At 45.5% G+C, this 24331-nt stretch overlaps 1 protein-coding gene across 2 annotated transcripts; it reads right to left on the reverse strand.

The window, feature by feature from the left end:
* Window positions 1–205: 205 nt before the first annotated feature.
* Window positions 206–22667, reverse strand: baiap2l1b (BAR/IMD domain containing adaptor protein 2 like 1b). 2 transcript variants are annotated; one of them, XM_089019547.1, is made up of 15 exons: window positions 22482–22667; window positions 22306–22366; window positions 21183–21258; window positions 20973–21059; window positions 10125–10186; window positions 9348–9419; window positions 8400–8534; window positions 5327–5479; window positions 4014–4169; window positions 3794–3911; window positions 3485–3704; window positions 3179–3244; window positions 2070–2313; window positions 667–713; window positions 206–426 (listed from the first exon to the last, which is right to left on the reverse strand). In XM_089019547.1, exons 2-15 carry the CDS (start codon window positions 22354–22356, stop codon window positions 354–356), a joined length of 1560 nt encoding a protein of 519 aa, XP_088875673.1. In that variant the 5' UTR covers window positions 22357–22366; window positions 22482–22667; the 3' UTR covers window positions 206–353. The 2 variants fall into 2 exon arrangements, with proteins under 2 accessions (XP_088875673.1, XP_088875672.1); XM_089019546.1 differs by having other exon boundaries at window positions 22306–22667.
* Window positions 22668–24331: the final 1664 nt, after the last annotated feature.

Genomic DNA, 24331 nt, shown 5'->3' on the forward strand with positions numbered 1-24331 from the left:
TCAAGACAATAGAATAAATGCTCAAACAGGTTTCCAGGAAAGTGTTTGAGCATGAATGACAGATCCTTCACATGAAGGTTATTAGTGCCAAACTAGTTGAACCTACGGTTAAAGTGAGCTGCTCCTGCGTTCCTAATGGCAACATCAAGAAAAGAACAAGCCTCCTTAACAAGTGTCATAACAAAATTGTACGCTTTTTCCCCCACCTTGCTTCGCATGGGCATGCTTGGGATGTGGTTATTTTCCAAATGTCGCCACCGCAAACGGAACCTTGGAACGGTTGGGGCTGTCAGTCCTGTTAAAAGGCTCCCAAATACCTCCATGTGTGCAGCATGTTCAAAGTTCGCCCTGGATCAGATGACTGGGGCTGAGCGGTCGTTGGTGACGGTTGGACGTAGTCGCACGGTGGAAAACGGGTTGCCTCCCCTGGAGAACAGAGAACAAGGATCGGTGTGTGAGCTGGTCGACAAATATATACATCTTTATCCATATAGCACTTTCACAATTAGTTGACATCGATTTCGCATTGATATCTGTTTAATCCCTCCAAAATAGGGATTCGGGAATGAGTGAACGATTCCAAGCATAGTCGAGGTACCGGTTAAAAAAAGCCTCAAAATTAATTATAAAGAAATAAACGATTGTGAACAACTGCGGCTGACTTACGCCAAGTAAGCAGGTGTCGGTCTGGAGGTGCCGTTGGTCTGGTTTGTCTGTAGGGGGGGGGGGGGGGGGGAAACAACCAAACACTCAAGTCATATGATACATTTGACAATACTTTTCATGGACTACCCTAAGAAACAAACAGCATACACATGCAATGTAAACATGTATTTCTGTGTGATAAAAGAACAAGGCAGCGTAAGGAATCTTGTCTGTAACTGCAAGTCGGAACCGGAAGTCTTCTCGTTTTATGTGTATCATAGCATCATAGTGTAGTTATGGATTGGATTTGCCTTTATTAGTCTCGCAGTGGAGAAATGTACATTTCACAGCAGCAAAGTGATTATTATAAGAAACTAAGAAGAATAAGAAACAAACAGCTTCGTGTTTGCTTTCAAAACTTAGCTTGTAGCAGACGTGCACATTCCACCATGACGTCTCGGATCCACTGGTGAAAAGGAGGCATTCATCCTCTCCTCTTTCATCTCAAACTGCTTGATGTAATAAAGTGTTTGTCTTGTACTCAAACAGAGTACACAGGGATAGTCGTTAAGATTGCACAACATGTTTTATGTTCTTGTGTTTATTTTCCTTTGTGTTGACTATTATGTCAAGCGCTTTGTTACAGCTGCAGCTGTTGTAAAAGCGCTATGTAAATTAGAATGTATTGCATTGTATTGTATTGTCCTTGCTAAATTTGATACAGAGGTAGTAACACTAAATTGATCTCAAGTATGTGGTCGTGTAAGCTGTGGCGGCTGCCACAGTTGGCGCGCATGCATTGAAGCATTCATGCTGAAGTCAAGGAGCAGCTCGCCGGTGTTGTTCTCAGTAACTCAGCAACAGAAAGAATTAAAGGACAACCGACATCACTTTTTTGTTTTTTAACTGACATCAGAAAAGCGTTTTATAGCATCTAAAATACCCAAAACACGCAGTATGATATTTTTAGTCAAATGCAAAACACCAATAAAAATGACTTAGTGTCCAAAATGTGCAAAAAAATTGAGCTGCGAATTGGGCATTTTCAGAAAGTCCCGCCCCCACTTCGTGACATCACGCCAAGACGTCTTGCATTGCTTGTGAATCAAAACATTGGCTTCAGATTCGGAGAATATGCTTTCTTGTTACACATCCAGTTATGAATATGATTCAAATAGTTCTGCAGAGGAAACCAGTAAACAATGACTGCCTTTGCATGTTCCTTAAAAAAAGATTGTTGAGCAGAATGTGTTCAATCAACTGATTATAATTCCGACGACAAGCAGAAGAAAAATACAAAGACCCCCCAGAGACCGCGGATATCACTGAAGATGAACACATTCTAGTCAAAGCAGAAGGAATAGCAAACTTACAATTAGCAGTCAGTATTAGCAGAATCATCTGAACTGTATTTGGAGACTGACCGTCTGATGATCAGATGACGATGAGGAAGAGACGGCGGAGGGCGAGGGGGAGTGCTGCCAGTGATTGTTGGTCGTGACGAAGGTGGGGGCGGTGGTCGATGACGGGTAGTGGGTCTTGACGGCGGCGCGCTTCGGTCCGTTGGCGTAGTCCTCCGGGGGGAGGATCATGGTGGCCTCGTCCGTTTCCGTGTCCTGGTGATGCAGGTTGACCACGCTGCGGCTACGGTAGGGCGCCACTGACACACTGTGTCACATAGGCAGTGAATTTGCAGTTAAAAAAGCACATTTTTAATTGTTTGGATCTCCTCCCATAACCACCACTTGGCGCTATGTGCAGTTCAGTGGTCAATATTTGTTTTTAGTATGCCCCAGAATCTACAAATACACAGTTCAGTTGTCATTTGCTTTTAGATTCCATCCTTTTAACTCATTCACTGCCAGACGTGCAAAAATGTGTCCACTCCAGTGCCAGGGTTTTTGTCATTGTCATTCGATTTCCAGGACCCACAGAATATTGAGTTTTAGGACTACATATAAATTCAATACAGCGTTAGAAACCTTAGACTCTCTTCTTTCATCAGAAAACAAAGAGTTCATTCCTAAATTATATGGGTCTGGAGTTATATTAGCTTGAAATGAGGGTTCACTGTTTAAAACACAATGCAATACATACATATTGGTTTATATAGTGCTTTAACAACAGCTGAAGCTGTAGCTTATCGCTAACATGGAAAAAAGGCAAATGCTGACCCTTTGTGGAAAATAAAAAAAAAACATTGCCAGAGGCCATGGCCAGCGCTTTATCAGCACACAAGCATGAAAAAAAAAACAAACCCGAACATATTCGGGAATGGCGCTTTATGTCATATTTTCAATTCCAGAATAAATTTGGGAATGGCAGTGAATGAGTTAATCTTTGGGATTCACAATGATTCAAAATTGGATTCAAAATTTGGGAAACACTTGAATGAGGGGAGAACCCTCAGAATGGTTAGACATCTTATTCTAAATGGAAAACTAAAGGAAGGAATGCACACAATACGGCCGCTTGCAATGTGAAACCAGAGTCTTTGTGTGTGTCTGTGTGTCCTTATTCGGCGTCTCCTTACCTGTTGTTGTTGATCCCGGGAGGCTCGGAGAATGCACGGCAGTATGACGAAGGGAACCAGCCTCTTCTGAAAGAAGATAAAAAGACGTGATGTATTTCCTTCCTCCCTAATTCACTTGAATGAACACAAAATATTTGTGATCGGTGTATCAAAGAGGGAGGTACAGCGAAACATTCATTAGGGTTCGATCTATATATAAAATGGGGGAACCAAGAGTTGTTTTAATGTTTCACTCTTTACCAGGATGGTTCTCATGTTCAGCATTCTTCTGAAATGACCGGACTAAATATCAAAGCACCCACTCACTTTCCGTTCTTCTCCATTTCGCCATACATCCACCCGTCCTTCTCTTCGGGTATGAGCCGGATGATGACGTCACCCTCATCAAAGCTGAGCAAGGTGTTGTTGTTGCCGGCCGTATGGGGGAAGATGGTGCGAACCCGCGGCTTCTTCGCCACCACGTTGTTGAGGCCCGTGGCCACAGAAACCGAACGCGCCAGATTGTTCTCCCCGTTACTTTCAAGGTCTGGTGGCGGTAAAGAATTTCAAGGGTGTCAATGGAATGCCATTGAAGAAGCGGCCGACTTCTCAGAGTAACTTTTTTTTCTCGACAACCTGCGTTGCTGTTGTTTGTTGTGGTGACGCTGGCCGTTTGTTTGCTGTCTGGCGTGAACATGTTTACAAGTGGGCTGACGTGAGCCTTCTGGGATGGAGCAGGTGGCGCCGAGATGTTCTGTCTCACACACGCACGCGCACACACACACGCACGCACACACACAAACGCCAATGTTAGCATACATGCTTCTTCTTGATCATGATTGTATCTACAACATACCAAACTGCGTCGTGAGGGCGTAGGAGAGGGCAGCGGCGTGATGGAGACGGGTGTACGCAGTCCCTCGATCATGCTCACAACGCTTTCGGGCATGTCTGTTGCGTCGTTGCACTGGTCCTGCCAACTGTTCATCTTGGCCATCAGGGTATCTCTTGCCTGACCAGATGCCCCAAAAAAACAACAGTATAATGTCATCATTATACAAGCCATTACTGTACAAAAACGCAATATAACAGTACATAACTGGCGTGTAAAAAAAAACAAAAATTAAATTCTAATCTCGACAGTTGAACGGCCACAAGAGAGCGCCAGTGAGTAATAAATAAGGATGGCGTCAGTACTGAACTAACCATACTAAAATACCGTATTTTCCGGTCTATAAAGTGCACCAGAGTAAAAGGTGCATCCCCAATGAATGGTGTATTTTCAAACGTTTCCCATATATAAGGCGCACTGGACTGTAAGGCACACTTTCAATGCATATTTCCCCATTGTGGGACAAATAAAGGTTTTCAGATTCTGATTCTGATAATAAGAGTATTCCAAACATAATATATAAGTACATCAAAGTTTTCCAAATATAAGGCACACCACATTATAAGGCGCTACAGTAAAGGCTGGAGTTAAGCACTACTTTTTCTACGGGGGAAATTGAGTCGGTTGATGCTGACAGTAGTTGTGAGGCCTGTTGTGGCTCAATATTACTTTACATATAAGGCACACATGCGTATAAGGCACAGGGTCATCTTTGGAAGAAGATCTAGGTTTTTGGGTGCACCTTATAAACCAGAAAATATGGTAAACAGCATCAGAGATGCTGACAATGGAATGTATTTATATATGCAGATCACGAAACATGTTTTGCTGGTTTGTGTTGGCTAAAACAAAACCCTGGCCCAGTGAGGAAGAATTTGAAATTGTAGAATCGGTACTTTTATAACTATGAAGTTAGATTGCAAAGCAAAAATCAAGCATACATTTTTCGGGAAGCAGCAGGCAATAGAAATGCTATTGAGAAGAAAAAGTGGGTGGTAACCGGTTCAGGGTGTCCCCCACTGACTGCACGGAGACAGCTGGCATAGGCACCACCCCACAAGGGAGGATAAAGGAAGAACGGATCGGAAAATGGGTGGAAGAAAGAGAGAGATAGAAACGTACAACTTTGTGAATGTAGGTCAGTCTTACGAAATGGAATGAGTTTGGACTTGTCTGTCATTCACTCATACAAGCTTTGACAGCCACAAGCTAGCTCAGGTGATAGCAGCCCGACCGGAAAAAAAAAATATAAAAAACCGTCAGGTGTGTTGTGTAACCTTGTCATGAAACGATGCGATCTGATAGGAAAACATGCAGTGTTTGTCCACCAGGAAACAGAAGCGGCGCTTTTCCTCCAGCAGAGCCTCTTTGCAGCCGTCTGCGATAAACAGCTGCATGTCCATTTGGCGGTTCGTCAACGTCTCCACACACTGAGGACAGACAAACACACACGCACGGCTTTACAGGTGTGTCTTCCACACAGACGTTTCACATTCACAGGGGTTATCAGCCCGAAGGAAAAACACAGCCTGTCCTCTCCAGCGACTTGATGGCAATTGATCCACGCGTTGCCTTATCTTCCCGCCCCGTATGGTTGATGGCCATATAGCCACTGTCAGTGCTCGGCTAACCTCCCAAGATCAAGCGATTCCAAATGAGTGAGCTTTGTTTTTTTTTCTTGCAACTTTCTAATCAGGGCGAGGCAGTGGAGGGCTGAAAAAAGAATGTAGTTACAGACAAAAAAAAAAAAGACACAAACTGAGGTGGCCTGGCACATGCTTTGTGTTATCTACAAAAACAGACGACACTTCAGTGAGATCTCTGTGTGAATGTGTTTTATATAATATATACAGTATAATCTATAAAACAATATACAGTAAAGTCTCGTTATATCGATATCGGATATATCGATAATCCCGGTTATATCGATACTATTTCTATGCACGCACGGAGAAAATTACATGCAAACAGGGTCGGATATATCGATAGTCCCGGTTATATCGATATTTTTTCGGACTCCCTTGAATATCGATATAACGAGACTTTACTGTATACACCATAATCTATAAAACTATATGTACCAGTGTGTGTGTGTATACAGTAAATATATATACAGTAAAGTCTCGTTATATCGATATTCTCGGGAGCCGGAAAAAATATCGATATAACCGGACTATCGATATCCGATCCTGCGGCATGTAAATTTTCTCCTTGCGTTCATAGAAATAGTATCGTAATAAGCAGTACTATCGATATAACCGATATCGATATAACGAGACTTTACTGTATATACAGATATGTGGATATATATATATATATATATATATATATATATATATATATATATATATATATATATATATATATATATATATATATATATATACTGAGAGCAAGAGAAGCCTTGGGCCACAATGAGCTGTTTGTTAATTTAAAGGACAACCGACGCCTCCGGACAAGTTGTGTCTATAATTTGTAAAACCGCTTCAAATGACTTCTACTGAGCGTATTTTACAAAGATTCCACCGCATGTAGCGGTATTTTACATTTTAAGACTCGCGCTGAATATTCCGGAAGTCTTGTTTTTGAATTGGTGACGAGTCCTGACGTCATGTCACGGAAGGAACGCCCCTGACCGAGAAAGGACACACTGTGGAAATCACCTCAATGCATTTTGTTTTGTTTGGTCTGAAAACTTCGTGTTGATCCGTGTTGCTGGCGAAATTAGAAGGAAAACACATAAATAACGTGATGGTGAATCCTTGTGTGTGGCACCGAGCATCTATTTGATATTCACTGACAAAAATTCCCAGGAGAAAAAATCAGCCCATTTCCATGGAGCTTTGTCGCCATCTTGTGGGTGCTACATTTCTCTCCAGATGCCTCAAAATGACACGGAATAAATTCTTGAATAGATTGCAAACATGTATGCATTTCTCTTTACAACTATTTGAATCATATTCATAACTGGATGAGTAACAGGAAAGCATCTTCTCCGAATCTGAAGCCATTGTTTTGATTCTCGAGCAAGGCAAGACGTCTTGGCGTAACACCGCGAACAAGGGGGCGGGACCTTCTGAAACTGGCCACTTCCGGTTTCAATTTGAAGTAGTTTTTAGACACTTTAAGTCATTTTTATTGGTGTTTTGCATTTTACAAAAAAATATCATCCTGCATGTTTTGGGTATTTTAGATGCTATAAAACGTTTTTTTCTGATGTCAGTTAGGAAACAAAAAAGTGGTGTCGGTTGTCCTTTAAATGAGAATGTTTTTATATTGAAATGAAAACAAGGTTGCTAAAGCGCGATAAATGTTACGGTACAAAATATCTCGCAATTTAGTTCTATTGCGTGAGTGTAAATGTGATACTTTTCTCCACACACAAAACAATTCCAAAACTCAATTAATTCACTCAATTCAAGAGGACAACATCATAACACATGCAAGGATAAAACAACAACAAATCAACTATGGAAGGTGGGTCGCATATTTGCCATCGAGTGGAAGAGGGGAAAATAATAGGAGGTGTGTGCATTTCTGAAAATGTCTCTTTGTCGTACATAAAGACCATAGACAAAGCTTTTCACTTTTCACCCGTGGGCACTGTAACAAGCTTGTTGCTATGAATGCTCTGCATTTTACGTAAGGCGAGAGGAGCTATCTATTCCAACTCCAGCAATATCCACGAGCCACATTATTATCTCGAGTCAATAATACATTGTAGTTCGCTCGATGCTTGTATGTCTTCATTCCATTTGTGTCACCAGGGTCATTCCGCCAGTCGGTGCCGACGACTGTATTGACAGAATACATATGCCCCCCCCCCAAACCCCACCTCCAAAGCTGCCAGTCTGACACAATCGATGCGTAGAAGCTTACATAAGCGCTGGACTTTTCAAAATAGTTCGAGCGCTTCACTGTGACTGCAACTGTATGAACGCTTTTATTTTGAAATCACACCCAACCATCACAAATAAATTGTACGGAAAAAGAACCCGTGAAGGAAGAAGTAATGGCCGTTGCAAATGAAGGCACTAAACCACAGGTTTCAAGGTCAAGGCCCGGGGGCCAAATCTGGCCAGCCACATAATTTTATTCGGCCCGCGAAAGGCAAGATGTTTGTTTTGCCCTCTATTTTCTTTTGCCGCATGCCAGATTAATGGTATTCTGTACTGGGGGTCTAAATATTGCAACACCTGTTGATGTGGCTCAGGTGGTTTCAAGAAAGCGTAATTAGATCTTGGCAAGTATGAATAGCACAGCGTTGTGTGTGTGAGTGTGTGCGAGTATGTTTAGGGACATTCACGAGTGTGTCAGGTGTCTAAGAAGGCACGTCTGCTTCTGTCTCACCTCGCTCTCTTTGTTCTCATACTTGTTGGCATTCTTGCCTTGGCTCTTCCTTCGGAGCTTCTTCAGGTCCGCCTGGGATTTCTCCAAAGAGTCCTGCTTCATCTTGTGCTCCATCTGGTACCTTTTATAGGTGGCCTGGAAAGAGCCACAGAGGCAAAATATCGTTATCCGCTGACAATAAAGCACAAGCTTGCCAACTCACTTGTGTGTGTGTTTTTTTTTTTTTTACAATTTCCAGGCCGTATTTGTGTACAATGTTACTTTTGGGAGTTTAAATGCTGCGATTAAAAACAATCCACAAAAATGAACGACAGCCGCATCCATACGGTGCAATATTAACTGCTGACTTTGTTTTGTTTTGAAGCAATTAGTGAATGAATTAACAACCCAATATTAGACAAAGTAATTAAACAATGACTGAAATGTCAACTTGACTAGCCTACCAGTCAGTTGCAAGCCATTCGCTGTCAGGGTTGGTGAGCCAACTAAAGTACAAAGTCAGTTGAGTTTTCTGGTGGAGCTTTTTGTCATGTTATTTTCTCTTCTCACCGTTGGCATAAAAATTACTTCACACATTTTTTGCATAGCAAATTTTTCACCTGTCCGACAGCCTCCTATCTGCTTTTATTGCATTTTACAGTTTTTCTAATGAATCCCCTTGCAGTTATGACAACTGGTGATGATAACAAAAAAACTAAAAAAACAATCCCAGTTATGTAGGAGTCGTTTGGCTTTGCAGTGTTACAAAATCCAACAACAAATGAGTTCATGTCAGGCAGTCGGCCTGCTCAATGGCAGACAGCAGATTTTGTGTTTAGAGACATTTTAGAACCAGATTCAGATCTAGAATTGGGTTACGATTTCCTACCTTACCTACTAAATCCAAGCAGGGTTTAAAAACTAAACGTGATTTATTGCACACAGGCACAAGAGCGCCAGGCCACTCACCGTCATATATTTCACATCCATGTCTGTCTTCCGTTCCAGCTCGGTGATAATCTCCCTGTGGAACCTCTTCAACTTCAAGTGGAGAGGAGGACGGATGAAAGGGGAGAGAAGAACATACATAGCCAGTTAGAAACGTGACGCGAAAGATGGCGCCTTGAAAATTGACTAAGGAGTGGGAAAAAAAACAGTGTTAAATAAGAGAAATGCATTTTGTTCGAATTGCTACATGTGTGCGGGGGTGTGCGCTCAGTTCAAGGTTGCCCTTATGAATGAGTCAGAAACAAAGCGTGGGAATGCCCACAGACGTCTCCCTCTCCCTCTTCAGATTTGACTGGCGCTCATTAGCGTGAGGGCGGCCGAACGTACGGCATATGGATGCAGCACTTGAATCCCCGCAGAAACGAAACCATATATTTTCTAGTGTATATGGCGCACCCAAAAGTCTTGATTTTCTTCCAAAAGATAACTCTGCAAACTTTTGCTGAACAGTTAACTCATGTAGTCTAAATATGATCTTTGCCCTTCTCCACCTTAAAAGTCAACTTCTGCTTCAGACACAGCCCCACAAGGTTGGCGCAATGACTAAGAGTCAACTGAACACATTGCCAAAAGTGAGAATGCCAAAGGGAACATATTGAGATGAGGCAGCACAAGTAGACAATCATTAAGTCAGACCTGAACTGTCACGGAACAGCTGAGAAGTAAGTCAATAAATAAATAAATAAATAAAAATAAACTGCAAAAAATAAAAAAATACAATAAGTAATGTATACTCACATTGTCCTCCCATTCGAAAAAAACTTTCCTGTGGACTTCCGAGATTCCCATCAGCACCATTCCTGCCCAGGAAAGAACAAAAAAAATGAATGAAACTATGAATGGAAATGCAATACTGCTGAAAGGCAGCAAACGCATTCATTTGGTCTTTTTGATCAGCAGATGAACTCTGACATCATTGGACAGCACAAGAGCATTTGTGAATGCAGAATGATTGTTGGCGCTAACTCATAACCTCAGACCCGTCGCCGGTTTAGGATTAAGGTTCAAAGGATTTGTCTTGTAGAAAGAAAAAAAGAAGAAAAAAAACGAAATAAATGCATGTGCCTGAACTGGAAAAACTGGACCACCAACTGTTCGGTGCTTAGATGGAAGGTGGTCACATGTTGCGACCCGACGTCTCCTCATCAAAATAATCATTTCAGGATTAGGATGTCTGCAGGCTGAACGCTTGTCATGAGCCAGTTGACAGCGGGGCGGGGCCTCCGTTCCCGCCGCTCGCCAGCTGCTGTCAATTCCCTCCTCATTAACTGTGGACATTTAAACCCGACGCTGGCATCCACCCAGCGTCGGAAGATACTTCGCCTTACGCCAAGCTAGTACGTGGAACTTGTTACCAGTACGTTATTTGCTTCGCCCGAGGAATGATTTTAGCCACGAACGCGTTTGTTGTTTGCACCGCGTCGTAGGTTGTTTTGCACCCTCGTGTGCCACTTTATTTTCTTGGTTAGTGTGGTTGGGTGGATTGCCGCCACTCACCCACTAACATTGTCAGTTGTCATTTTGAGTTTGTTTCACGAGTTGTTACCGGGTCCGCGTATTTTCGGACCCGCGCTTTATGTTAATAAATCCTTTGCCGGTACCCACGCCTCTGTCCTGCTCTACGATCCACCGCCTATACCACACGTTCCTGCTCGCCAGCTGCCACTGTCGCCGCCGGAACGTGACAGAATCTTCCGACCAACATGGATCCTGCGGACAGTAACCGAATCTTCTCCGTCCTCGCTCAGCAGGCGGAGCAGCTCGGCCAAGTGGTGCCCGCCATCGCGGAGATCCGCCGCGACATCACCCGGTTAGCCCAACGGGTAGATAGACTTGAGGCCAGCGGCGCCTTCGTCGCGGGGGCCGTCCCTCCCCAGACTTTGAGCCGCGAACCCAACATCCCACATCCCACCCGTTACGGAGGGGAGCCCGGGCGCTGCGCGCAATTCCTGCTGCAGTGCTCCATAGTTTTCGACCAGCAACCCTCCGTATACACCACGGACGCGGCCAAAGTGGCTTACGTCACCAGCCTGCTTGCCGGACCCGCAGCCGCTTGGGCGTTGGCCGTCTGGGAATCTCGGCCGGAGCTCCGAGCCTCCTTCCCGGACTTCGTCGCCGAGTTACGGCAGGTTTTCCATCTCCCGGTGAGTGGGCAGGCAGCGGAGTCCCAGCTGTGGACCTGCCAGCAGGGTAGCCGATCGGCGGCGGAGTATTCCGTCGCCTTCCGCGTCCTGGCTGCCGCCAGCGGGTACGACGACCGTGCGCTGCGAGGGATGTTTCGGCGCGGGCTCAGCGCGGCGTTGAAAGACGAGCTGGCTACCCGCGACGAGTGCTCCAGCCTTCGCGAGCTGATCTCCCTCACGCTGCAGCTGGACAACCGGATGCGAGACAGGGCCCGGGAGCGGGCTGCCCAGGCAAAGCTCGAGCCGCCAGCAGGGACCCGAGGGGGTGCCCGGACCTTTCCGCGTGGGGGGCACGCGGCCGTGGAGCCGATGGAGATGGGGGTCGAAAGGGCCGTTGAGCGGGCGCCGGAGCGACGCAACACCGGCCCGGCATGCCAGCTCTGCGGCAAGTTGGGTCATCTAGCCCCGGACTGTCCCAGTTGGGGGCTTCCCGGAAAGACCCCCAGTGACTGCAAGTTACCCCGTCCACACAAGCAACGGGTTCCCTTAAGGTCCGCGGGGGGGTTCACGTCGCGGAGACTGGAGCTGGATGCCGTTATACACGGTCCCACCAGGACAATGTCCGTTCGGGCCTTAGTGGACTCGGGGGCCGACGGCTGTTTTATAGACCCGCGCGTCGTGTCGGCGTTGGGGTGTCGGGTTGTTCAGCTGGGGGCGAGTCGGAGCATACTCGATCTCGACGGTCGGTTACTCGCCGAGGTTACGCAAGAAACCGTGCCGCTTCGACTCGTACTCTCGGGCAATCACGTGGAAAACCGGCGGTTTTTCGTGATGCGTTCACGCTCGGTTCCCATCGTGCTCGGGTTACCTTGGCTGGGGACCCACAATCCGGCCATTTCGTGGGACGGACCTACCATTCAGGGGTGGAGCCCCCTCTGCTACGCTCACTGCCTCCGGTCGGCCGCGGGTGGGCCGGCACCATCTCACAGCTACCCTAGGGAGGAGATTAGCCTAGAGGGGGTGCCGCCCTGTTACCACGACTTACGAAAGGCGTTCAGCAAGGACCGCGCCCTGTCGTTACCACCGCACCGTCCCTATGATTGCGCCATTGACATTCAGCCCAACGCTCCGTTTCCCAGTTCTCGTCTGTACAACGTTTCCCAACCCGAACAACAGGCGCTCCGGGACTACATTGACTCTTCGCTCGCGGCCGGGCTCATTCGGCCATCACGGTCACCTCTGGGAGCGGGGTTCTTTTTTATCACTAAAAAGGATAAATCGTTGCGTCCGTGCGTGGACTATCGGGGACTCAACGAAATAACTATAAAGAACAAATACCCGCTCCCACTGATTGACTCCGCCTTCGCGTCCCTCCAGGCCGCGACCATCTTCACTAGACTGGACCTCCGGAGCGCTTATCATCTTGTTCGGGTCAAAGAGGGGGATGAATGGAAGACCGCATTTAAGACACCTCTGGGACACTTCGAGTACTTGGTGATGCCGTTTGGTCTCACCAATGCACCCGCTGTGTTCCAGAACCTCATTAATGATGTCTTGAGGGATTTTCTGAATATTTTCTGTTTTGTGTATTTGGACGACATTTTAATTTTTTCAGAGTCCCTTGAGGCACATCGCCAGCACGTCCGGCTAGTTCTGCAGCGGCTGCTGCAGAATCGACTATACGTCAAGGCCGAGAAATGTGAATTCCACACCTCCTCCTTATCCTTCCTGGGCTTCATCGTGGAGCGGGGGCAGATCCGGGCTGACCCAGCCAAGACCGAAGCGGTAGTAGAATGGCCCACACCTACCTCTCGCAAGCAGTTACAACGCTTCCTGGGGTTCGCCAACTTCTACCGCCGCTTCATCCGGGACTACAGCCGGAAAGCCCTCCCCCTCACCCAACTCACCTCCACTAAGACCCCGTTCAGGTGGACGAGAGAAGCGGACGCCGCGTTCCGGCTGCTGAGAGAGGCTTTCTCTCACCCCCCAGTTCTCCGCCATCCAGACCCCAACGGCGCGTTCATTGTGGAGGTAGACGCCTCGGACTCAGGTGTTGGGGCAGTACTCTCCCAACGCTCCTCAGTCGACCAGCAGCTCCACCCCTGCGCCTTCTTCTCCCGCCGCCTCAGCTCCGCCGAAGCCAACTACGACGTGGGCAACAGGGAGCTGCTCGCCGTCGTATTGGCTCTTCAGGAGTGGAGGCACTGGCTCGAAGGGGCGAAGGAGCCGTTCACCGTGCTTACGGACCATAAGAACTTGGCGGTCATCCGGGCCGCCAAGAGGCTGAACGCACGCCAGGCACGGTGGGCGCTGTTCTTAACACGCTTCTCCTTCACCCTAACCTACTGTCCAGGAACAAAGAACACCAAGCCCGACGCCCTCTCGCGGATCCACGAGCCAGCAGACAAGGAAGACCTTGCGGAACCCATCCTGCCCGGCCGCCAGATCATGGGGGCGCTCCAGTGGGAGGTCGAACGGAGGGTCATGGAATCATTAAAAGGTACCCCGACTCCCGAGAAGTGTCCCACAGGCAGACTGTTCGTTCCCCAGTCGCTGCGCTCGGAGGTGCTCCAGTGGGGGCACGCATCCAAGGTGGCGTGTCACCCAGGGGTGAGCCGCACCGAGCACCTCGTCTCCCAGCGATTCTGGTGGCCGCGGCTCCGCGACGACGTGGCGGACTTTGTTAAGGCCTGCCCGGAGTGCGCCTGTGGCAAGGTCTCCCATCAGCCTCCGGCAGGACTGCTCCGCCCCCTACCTGTCCCCCCGCGCCCTTGGTCCCACATATCAGTGGATTTCATCACCGGCCTCCCCCCATCCCGTGGTAAGACGGTCATTCTCACGATAGTGGACCGGTTTTCTAAGTCGGCACACTTCGTGCCGTTGACCAAGTTGCCGTCCGCCATTGAGACGGCGACACTATTGGTCAAACACGTCGTCCGTCTCCACGGGATCCCCACTGACATCGTGTCGGACCGAGGGCCCCAGTTCGTATCCCGGGTCTGGAAGCGTTTCTGCAGGTCCATGGGGGCGTCGGCCAGCCTGTCCTCCGGTTACCATCCACAGTCCAACGGCCAGACCGAGCGGAAGAACCAGGACCTGGAGGCGGCCCTGCGCTGCGTATGCCTTCATCGTCCCTCGGCCTGGTCCATCCATCTCCCGTGGGTGGAATATGCCCACAACACCCTGGTCTCCTCAGCCACAGGTCGGTCACCGTTTATGTCGGCTTATGGCTACCAGCCGCCGCTCTTTCCCACACAGGAAGGGGAGGTGGAGGTCCCGTCGATACAACACCATCTTCGGCGGGCCCATCGGGTATGGAGGGAGACCAGGGCAGCCCTATCACGCACGGCAGTCCGGAACCAGAGGGTCGCGGATCGCCGTCGCCGTTCCGCGCCAGCCTACCAGGTGGGCCAGAAGGTCTGGTTGTCCACAAGGGACCTACGGCTGGCCGGGACAACCCCCAAATTGGGTCCGCGTTTCGCGGGCCCCTTCACTGTGGAGGCCATCATTAACCCGGTCGCGGTCCGACTTCGGCTGCCCGCCTCCATGAAGATCCACCCGGTTTTCCATGTATCTCTCATCAAACCGGTGGAGTCCAGCCCCTTGGCCCCCCCTCTTGCCCAACCCCCCCCCCCGCGGATGGTGGACGGAGGACCGGCATACGCAGTGCGGGAGATCCTGGATTCACGCCGCAGGGGAAAGGGCATCCAGTACCTGGTCGACTGGGAGGGCTACGGACCGGAGGACCGTCAATGGGTTCCGCGAACCTGGATTCTGGACCCGTCGCTCCTGAGGGACTTCCACGAGGCTCACCCGTCGAAACCAGGCGGGCCGCCAGGAGGCGTCCGTTGAGGGGGGGGTACTGTCATGAGCCAGTTGACAGCGGGGCGGGGCCTCCGTTCCCGCCGCTCGCCAGCTGCTGTCAATTCCCTCCTCATTAACTGTGGACATTTAAACCCGACGCTGGCATCCACCCAGCGTCGGAAGATACTTCGCCTTACGCCAAGCTAGTACGTGGAACTTGTTACCAGTACGTTATTTGCTTCGCCCGAGGAATGATTTTAGCCACGAACGCGTTTGTTGTTTGCACCGCGTCGTAGGTTGTTTTGCACCCTCGTGTGCCACTTTATTTTCTTGGTTAGTGTGGTTGGGTGGATTGCCGCCACTCACCCACTAACATTGTCAGTTGTCATTTTGAGTTTGTTTCACGAGTTGTTACCGGGTCCGCGTATTTTCGGACCCGCGCTTTATGTTAATAAATCCTTTGCCGGTACCCACGCCTCTGTCCTGCTCTACGATCCACCGCCTATACCACACGTTCCTGCTCGCCAGCTGCCACTGTCGCCGCCGGAACGTGACAACGCTGTCTTTAAAAATCCTTCCCTTTCCAAACAGTTCAGGCTTTGGCCTATTTTCTGAAATATATATATACAGTTTTTGTCATGAGTTTCAGACACTATATATATATATATATATATATATATATACAGTAAAGTCTCGTTATATCGATATCGGATATATCGATAGTCCCGGTTATATCGATACTATTTCTATGCACGCACGGAGAAAATTACATGCAAACAGGGTCGGATATATCGATAGTCCCGGTTATATCGATATGTTTTCGGACTCCCTTGAATATCGATATAACTAGTGCAGCGTGTTCTACCGGAAACAAATTCCTTGTGTGTTCTACATACTTGGCAATAAAGATGATTCTGATTCTGATGATTCTGATTCTGATTCTGATTCGCACGGCAGCCAATCAGAAGCGTGTTTCGTGCTTCGGACTTACCGTGACTGTAAAGTGTACGTGAGAGTTTTGAAAGGCGCTTAGAAAGAGCAGTTTACGTGGCTTGTATGTTTGCTTTATTGAATAAAGCAAACATTTGATTTGGGGAAAAAAAAGTCATTATTTTCTTTTCTTGAAGAAGTTGTTGGCTACCCGGGCCGAGACGTTTTGAAAGTTGTATACCCGACGTAAAAGTTGTACGCCCCGGGCCTCCGGGCAGACGTTATTTCAAACACTGATATATAGTATATTGAAATTGAATGTCACTAAAAATCGATACAAATGTCATCATGGGGTGTCGGAAGGAAAAAAACAAAACTCAAACAGTCAATATGCAATTTGAGAAATAAGTGTCAAGAACCAGACGGTAAGTCGGCCGGCATGAGTCTGTTTTCAACATACTCTGTGGTTAGAGTGTTTGTCTATTTAAACAGTTCCTTGACAGACACCATTTTATAAACACCCCACAGATGCCTATTCATCATGAACTGACTGTGTGTGTGTGTGTGTGTGTGTGTGTGTGTGTGTGTGTGTGTGTGTGTGTGTGTGTGTGAGTTTCCGTTGAAATGCATCTACGTTGTGCTTCTTCAGTGTTCAGCTCCATTTTGTTTCAATTCACAAGGGGGAAAACATTATGACATGACGGAAGTTGATGCTACATTCTTTAAAGGAAAAAAAATCCTCGTTCATCAAGACGAGTGACAAAATGTACAACAAAGGGATGGGCCAACTAGTATGAAAATATTCAATTGAAGTTTCGTCTAAGTATAACTTTTGCTCTTTGACGTACCGCAGACGCCTTTCAGTCAGAGGCTGATGGACTGAATGTCTCTTAAACAGCTCCACATGTACGGCCATTTTAGATGGAGTGAATGCAAGTTTAGTTTTGGGAAGTGAAGCAAAATCTACCACACGGGTTGGAAAGATGACGTGCATTTTGAAGCTCACAAGGTGTGGCGTCACGCCAAACGGCAGACAGATTATGAGTTCATAGTGAGATGGTGACTCATTGACACGCCGCCACATCTGTAAATAAAAAGCGAGCCCAAAAGGTGAATGTGTCACGTCATAAATGGACCCAGAATGACACCACGCATACCAACCTGTCCTTTTCCCCCAGTATTTGCTTTGTTTGTTTGTTAGTGTCGGACTTTGGAGAATGTTGCCAGGCAGCAGGTGTTAAGCCACGTCGACAGCTGTGTGTGTGTCATGGTGAGAGTACAATGACGGCAATTGGCTGCATTGCGCTGATAAAGTGTGAGAAAAGGTCCTGCTGGTAAAATCAGCTTTTTGATTTGTTTTTTTCCCAGAAAGTTTTCAAAAATATTGTCAAGCAAATATTAAGTAAGACGCCCCAAAATTAACCTAATACTGAAAACAATGTGGTCTTGACCACTTGGAGCAAGGGACTCATTTTTTGCCGCGGGCCATGTTGTAGTTGCGGATTCCTCTAAGGGGCTGTTATGAATTTGGGAAAGCCATTAGAATGTTTAATCCCCTCCACATTTTACATATAGAGTGCACATCAAATTAATGAATAACTAGTTTTCACATTTGAATTCAAAAATAATGACTGTTATTGTGGTTCATTACATGGGACACTTTGAAATTTTGGTTCGGACGATAGCAAGCATCATGGAACTAGACCTGCGTGATTTGCTTTCGAGGACCAAATAAAATGATGTGGTGGGCCAGTTTTGGTCCCCAGACCTTGACTTGGACACATTTTATCACATCGTGTTACTTTCACACCCTTGACTTAGAGCAAAAACAGCAGTTTGATCAAAATGCATGCACAGTCACTTGATGCTCATGTGCACATTTAAATGCTCGCACATAATAAAAGAGCAAACTATATTCTTAATACACCCTGCCTCAAAAAACAAAAAACAAAAAAATTAAACTTTCACCCTGAAGCTGATTTTAAAACAATTTTGCAGTCGCGATGCAAAGCAGTCCAGTCCTTGTAGTTTTGTTTTTGTGGGCAAAATAATCCTGACATGAACGAGAGCCACCTCACGCGGCATGCAAACACGGTGCAATTATGTAAAGAAAGCTGCGCCAACAAAGTGGGACATGAAAAGACATTGTTTGTTTGTGTCATTCTGTCCAAAGACCAAATGACCTGGCTAGTTGAGTTTTGGTAGTTGAAGAATGATATTTGGAGAACTGCACATATTCCATTTTAAATTGATCCTGAATGGTCAGTTTTTTTGCAAAGGTCAACGTCCGTCGGGTTTGGCCGCCTTGCTCAGAGTCCGACATGCTTGAAAAAAAGTTTTGACTGCTACAGATAAATTCCTTTACCATGATTGCACATGGGAAATACCACGTCTCAAATTGGAGGTCAATGTCCTGGAATGCATTGTGTTCAACCTCAGCGGTTCAGCTTTATCTTTTGCATTTGGTCTCAGCCAGCCTTGCTTCCACCGCAGACCCAATACAAAGATAGGAACGGCGATAACGGATCTGTGTTCAAAGTTTGTCCTAGGGAGGGAATCCGGTCAGAAGCGTCTCAATGAATGAAATGGTGACATTTGAACTCTTCCAGTGGAGGAAGATGACGACAAGGTTAGAAGGGAGGCCAGTAGGACAAGATGCACCGGTCCTCCGATATCTCTCAAGGGTATCCCGTTTCTAGTCAGCTACGCATCACTGAAGCTCAGGTTTCTCACCGGGCAGCCTCATTGCATCCTTGAGCAGGCTCGGAGACAACAGGACTTTCTATTCTTTGGAGCAGAACTCCACAAATCTTTTTTTCCGGGCCAGAAATCCTGACTGCCACTGTTTTCATTGAACAGCAGACAGTTTGTGATTTGTGTTGACTCAACCCGTTTTGACAATTTTACATGAGTCACATAGAGCTTCTGTCTTCTATTATTTATTTATTTGTTTTTTAGGGGGATTAGTGGAGTCTATCCATAGGTTTGAGTCAGACAGGAAATCATGTCAACTGTCTCGAGATTCCTATGATTACACTCTGCAATTTACCTGCACCCCCCTATTTCCTCAACGCTTCCCATCACAGGATTCCAACAAGCGTTCACAATTTACAAAGTATATGAGTCTTTGCTGTCGGAGGTTATGTTGTGCAGTAGTAAAACAGCCTTAAATCCTGCTGCATACTAAACAGCAATAATACAGTTTTATATTTCTCAAACTATCACTAACTAACTGACTAACTAAACAGCTATCTAGCTAATTAAATAATCAACTGACCAACTGGCGAGCTAGAAAACAAGCTACCTATAAATTAGCTAGCTAATGAACACATTAAGTATCTAGCAAGCTAGCTAACTAGCTAGCTAACAAACTAACTAACTGACAAACTAGTGAGCTAGAAAATGGACTACTGAACTATCAATTAGCTAGCTAATGAATGAATTAAGAAGCTAAAGAGCTAGCTAACGAACTAACTAACTGGCTAGCTATAAAACGAAATACAGTAAAGTCTCGTTATATCGATATCGTTTATATTGATAATACTGCTTATTACAACACTGTTTTCATTCATGGCCAGCTCCGTTTCTTATATGGCGCTTGGATGCCCTCTTTTGGCGGCTTTTGTTAATGCAGTTCGGCGCAGGACGGATATATCGACAGTACGGTTATATTGAAATTTTTTCTAACTCCCGAGAATATCGATATAACGAGACTTCACTGTACCCAACTATCAATTAGCTATGGGACAAATTAAGTAGGTAGAAAACTAACTAGCTAGCGAACAAACTAAATAACTAATTAATTAGCCTAATACATACATACATGCATACATACATACATACATACACACGCGCACGTACGCACACACACACAGGAACGCACGCACGCACACGCACACGCACACACACACACGCACGCACGCACACACGCACACACACACACACACACACGCGCGCGCACACACACGCGCACACACACACACACACACACACACACACACACGTACATAAAACACTGAAAACTATTTAAGTGTGTGGTATATGATTCATCGTTTGGCTGATGCATCCCTCCCTCTTGGTGAGCCAGGAGGCCAGCCTCACCCGTTAGCTCCCATTGTGCTGCTCAATTTAATTAGGAGCTTTTTTTCCCCTCTTCCCGCAGGGGGATCTGGGAAACATACAGTGGTTACATCAAAGTGTTCCACAGGTGACGCAGATATCTTTCCACCTGGGGAGTCTTCCTGGCAAAAAGGGTGTGCACAAGCAGAATGCTGGATTTCAGCCACGTACAACAGTATTTTGACTTGTTTTTTTGGCTTGCAAGCTGCTGTTCGGTCACGTTTTTGCTTTGTGTTGCGAGGCTGAATTCAAATAAGGAGCGAGTTTCATATACATGGCCTCATGACTTCAAGTGGGGGAAGGGCACTTTATTTACTGTCTGTTGATATAGTAAAATGTCAAGCACCAACATTGCAATGCCCGTTATCTACAGGAATGAAATGGAACTGTATTGAAAATTGGTGGATGTTCGGGCACTACTGATAACAATTCAAAAATATTACAATTATTTTTTCATTTGTCTTATTTTTAGTTTTTGTTGAAAACTTGAGACTTCATCACTGCTGACAATGATTGCTTCTGACGCACAAATGAGACATACAGCTTCTCGAGACAAGTTTAAAAAAATCTCATTCAAGAATTAAAGGACCCACCGATCATGAAGACGTACCTAATTCTCTGGATACAGGAGACAAAACTGCACTCTCTCCAATTTTAGCCATGGCATCAAAATATAATCTTCCTGCCAATGTCATTGCTGGGGAAATATTCATAGAAGTATTATCAGTATTTTTTAGTTCACAAATAATCTGGTACTTTACCGTGCATTGAAAAGTCTAATAATAGGTGGAGGAGATCATCTCAACATCCAAATGCTTACCCGCGACAGATTTCTCGTAGTTCTTTCCCAGGTTGACCAAGTTTCTCAATCCAGGGTTGAACTGGTCCATCACATTCTGAGTGTCAAGCCATGAAAGTAGAGAGACTTTTATTAGATGACTCAATGTTGGATAACCAATATTCTTGTGAGTTCAATGGTGTAAAGTTGCACCATGTTTGTTTTAAGGCAAAATTGGAAAAAGCCTGCTGTATATAGTCAGAAGATTTGATTAAGACCATTCAGGATTGAGCTGAATGGCAAAAATAACAACGATCGATGGAGTACTAGCATAACGTATCACATACTGTAATGGAGGTCATCGAAGTTTCAGTTCAGTTTGGCTCAGACACTTATTTCTGTAAATAGTGTTATTGAGCAAGGCTTTCCTCGTATGTGACCTCAGTGTATACCCATGTCTGGCTCCCTCACACCCACACATAGCATGCACAATATGATGATGGCACAAGTCGTTAGCGAAACGTTTCCACTTTCTTAAGAAACCAATTGTCAATGAGTGACATATAAACCGGGGGCCACTACGCATTTTTTAAACAAACTTGTGATGTAACACAAGCATTGGGCGCTCTTGCTAGATAGCCTTCCCAAAGAAGTCGTATAAATAATTAAACCTGGAGTCATTTCTGTGCTCCCCGTGGTAGAATACCTGGAAAAGAGTAACAACAATGACTAAGTATTCGGGCTGCTTGGTTACTTCCCATCACTGAGCAGCAGTCATCCATTTTTGTTGATTCGGTGTATGACTCCAGTTTATTATCAACATAACATCATCACAATGCCGTTACTGTACTGTACTCACTTGGATAAATACTTTATTCAGTCCGTGCTTAAAGATGGATTGCCATAGCAGTAAGATTAAAGCAGGAAAAGACCGCATAGAATGATTTTGACAGTCATCGTGGTCGTTAACAAATCAGCCCAAGTATGCCAATTGATGTATGGATAAACTGTGTTTTGACTTGGACAACACGTGCTGTTAGACTCAAGGTAAAAATACAATATTAGAACGCGTATTCCCATTTGAGGAGAGACGCGGCTGCGTTCAAGCCCGTTTTCTTTCTTTCCTTGTCTGTTTTTTAGGGGAACACCTGTTGCACAGACCCACCTTGTATGTAGTTTCAGTCAGCTTGTTCACTTCCTCCGCAGTCCTCGACATCTTTAAATCCCTTTAAACAACGACGGAGAAAGAAAAAAATACACCAACGCGACGGTTGAAGATGTCCACCCTCAGTCGACAACAAAAAGAACGAAAGGAGGGGGAAGAAAAAGTGGGCAACCAACCTTTGGTCGAAAACAAATCCTCATTGCCAACAAAAGAAAGCGAACGAGCTCATGTGAAAAGAAATGATACATTTATTTTTTAAAAGACGTCCAGAATCGTTAATTCCTCCTTTGCCACGTTGCCACGCAGTGAAATTGAATTAGAGTACATGTACTGTCAAACTTGTTACATGAGTTGATGCGAAAGGGGAGGGAGGTTGAAGTAAAATTTGACAAGCCTGTGCATCCTTTTCCGGGTGGAGACGATGAAATAAAACAAATACAAAATGGCCGCGTCTTCATCTCCGTGGTGGGATGTATTAAGGCACAAATTTTGTTCAATTATTTAAGTCGTTTTTTTTCATCTATCTGCGTTTTACTTTTTCTGAAGAAATGTACTCTGTGAGCGCAGTGCATTCTCATTGTTCAGAGTTGTGGATGAAATTACAAATAAGGATTGGTTTTAATTTTTTTGCTCTTTTTTTGGGAGTATTTACTTGAACTAAATCAACGAGTGAGATACTGTGAATACTTCTATTTGTAGTTTTTTTATACATAGGTATGGATCTGTATTGAGTGTAACTGTCTTTGTGTTTATTAAAGCAACCGTGTTTTTTTCCTGGAAAAAATACAATTTAAAATAGGTCATTAAACTCTGGTTTGATTTTGAAGGCAGTATTTCTGTTTTGTTTCGTAAATATTTCCGCAACTTCACTCAAACTGCAACGCAGGTGTACAGTACGGACTTCAAATTCGGACGAGTCGAAAAGAATGGAACGGGGCGCTCCCTGGGGGCAATAACCATTAGCACAGTCATATTAAAATACGTTTTTTTTTAATTTCAGAGGAAACGCTCAGTTTTAAGCTGTTGTGAATCCAGATAATGTGATGCAATACACTACACGGCCATCGTGTAATCACATTGAAATGTATTTGTTGTTTCTTATTGTACTCACTCTATAATCCCCCAGGGAATAGAAATCCGACACAGTAATTGTTTCTGAACACAGCCTACTTTTATATAATGGCTTTTTTATCAAGTACTCTAGATTAGAATTAGCTGTGCCAATAACGACAGGATATTTTGAGCTATTAACATGAATTCTTTATTGTTAATAGGTGATAAAAAACTAAGCAATGCAGTATTGTGCGTGAGTGTGACCCACCACTAGAGGTCCCTAAAAGTTAACTTTTATTCCTCACAGAGCTTCACGGTGAAAGCCATTAGTAGTTTATTTTGCCAAATAACCCGCTATATTTTGAATTCAGCATCGCGTGTTTTGGAAGTTTACTGTCGAACGTGGATGTGCAATCATCCTGGTGGCCTATAAAGAGCCATTCTATGTTCTACCTTAGCATCGCTCCACGCTGAGAGGTGACACTACAAACGAAAGTGAAATCACACGGGTTTCTACACGAATGTATTGTACACAGACGCGAGCCAAGTCTGCCTCATCTCCGAAGACAGCACCAAAGTAATTGCATGCATATTTATGTGAACCTTTGCTTACACTTAACAGTGCAAAATATTCACATTTGCAACTAAAGAGAAAGCACAATTCCCCTCAGAAATTGTGCTTGAAGAATGAGAAACAACAAATCAAAATCAATATGCGTCGTGATGTGGCATATACTTCTTGATAGGTTATTTTGGAAGAAGACACTGGAGATCTGTTTCAAAGTTTAAAAAAAGGAAAACCCAATACGTGCCCCGAGTCTAATGAACTGTTGCCTCTGTTGTAGACAAAAGCAGAATGCAGCGATTTCACCCAGAAACCAGGCAGAATTAGCAACATTTCTGCTCAAGAGGTACGTTTATCACCTTTTTTTGATTTTCGATTGATCGCACGCAGGTGCTCAAAAATAAAAAC

This window comes from Hippocampus bargibanti, linkage group LG17 (assembly GCF_051943395.1).
Source record: "Hippocampus bargibanti isolate YZ-2025 linkage group LG17, ASM5194339v1, whole genome shotgun sequence".
NCBI classification, from domain to species: domain Eukaryota; kingdom Metazoa; phylum Chordata; class Actinopteri; order Syngnathiformes; family Syngnathidae; genus Hippocampus; species Hippocampus bargibanti.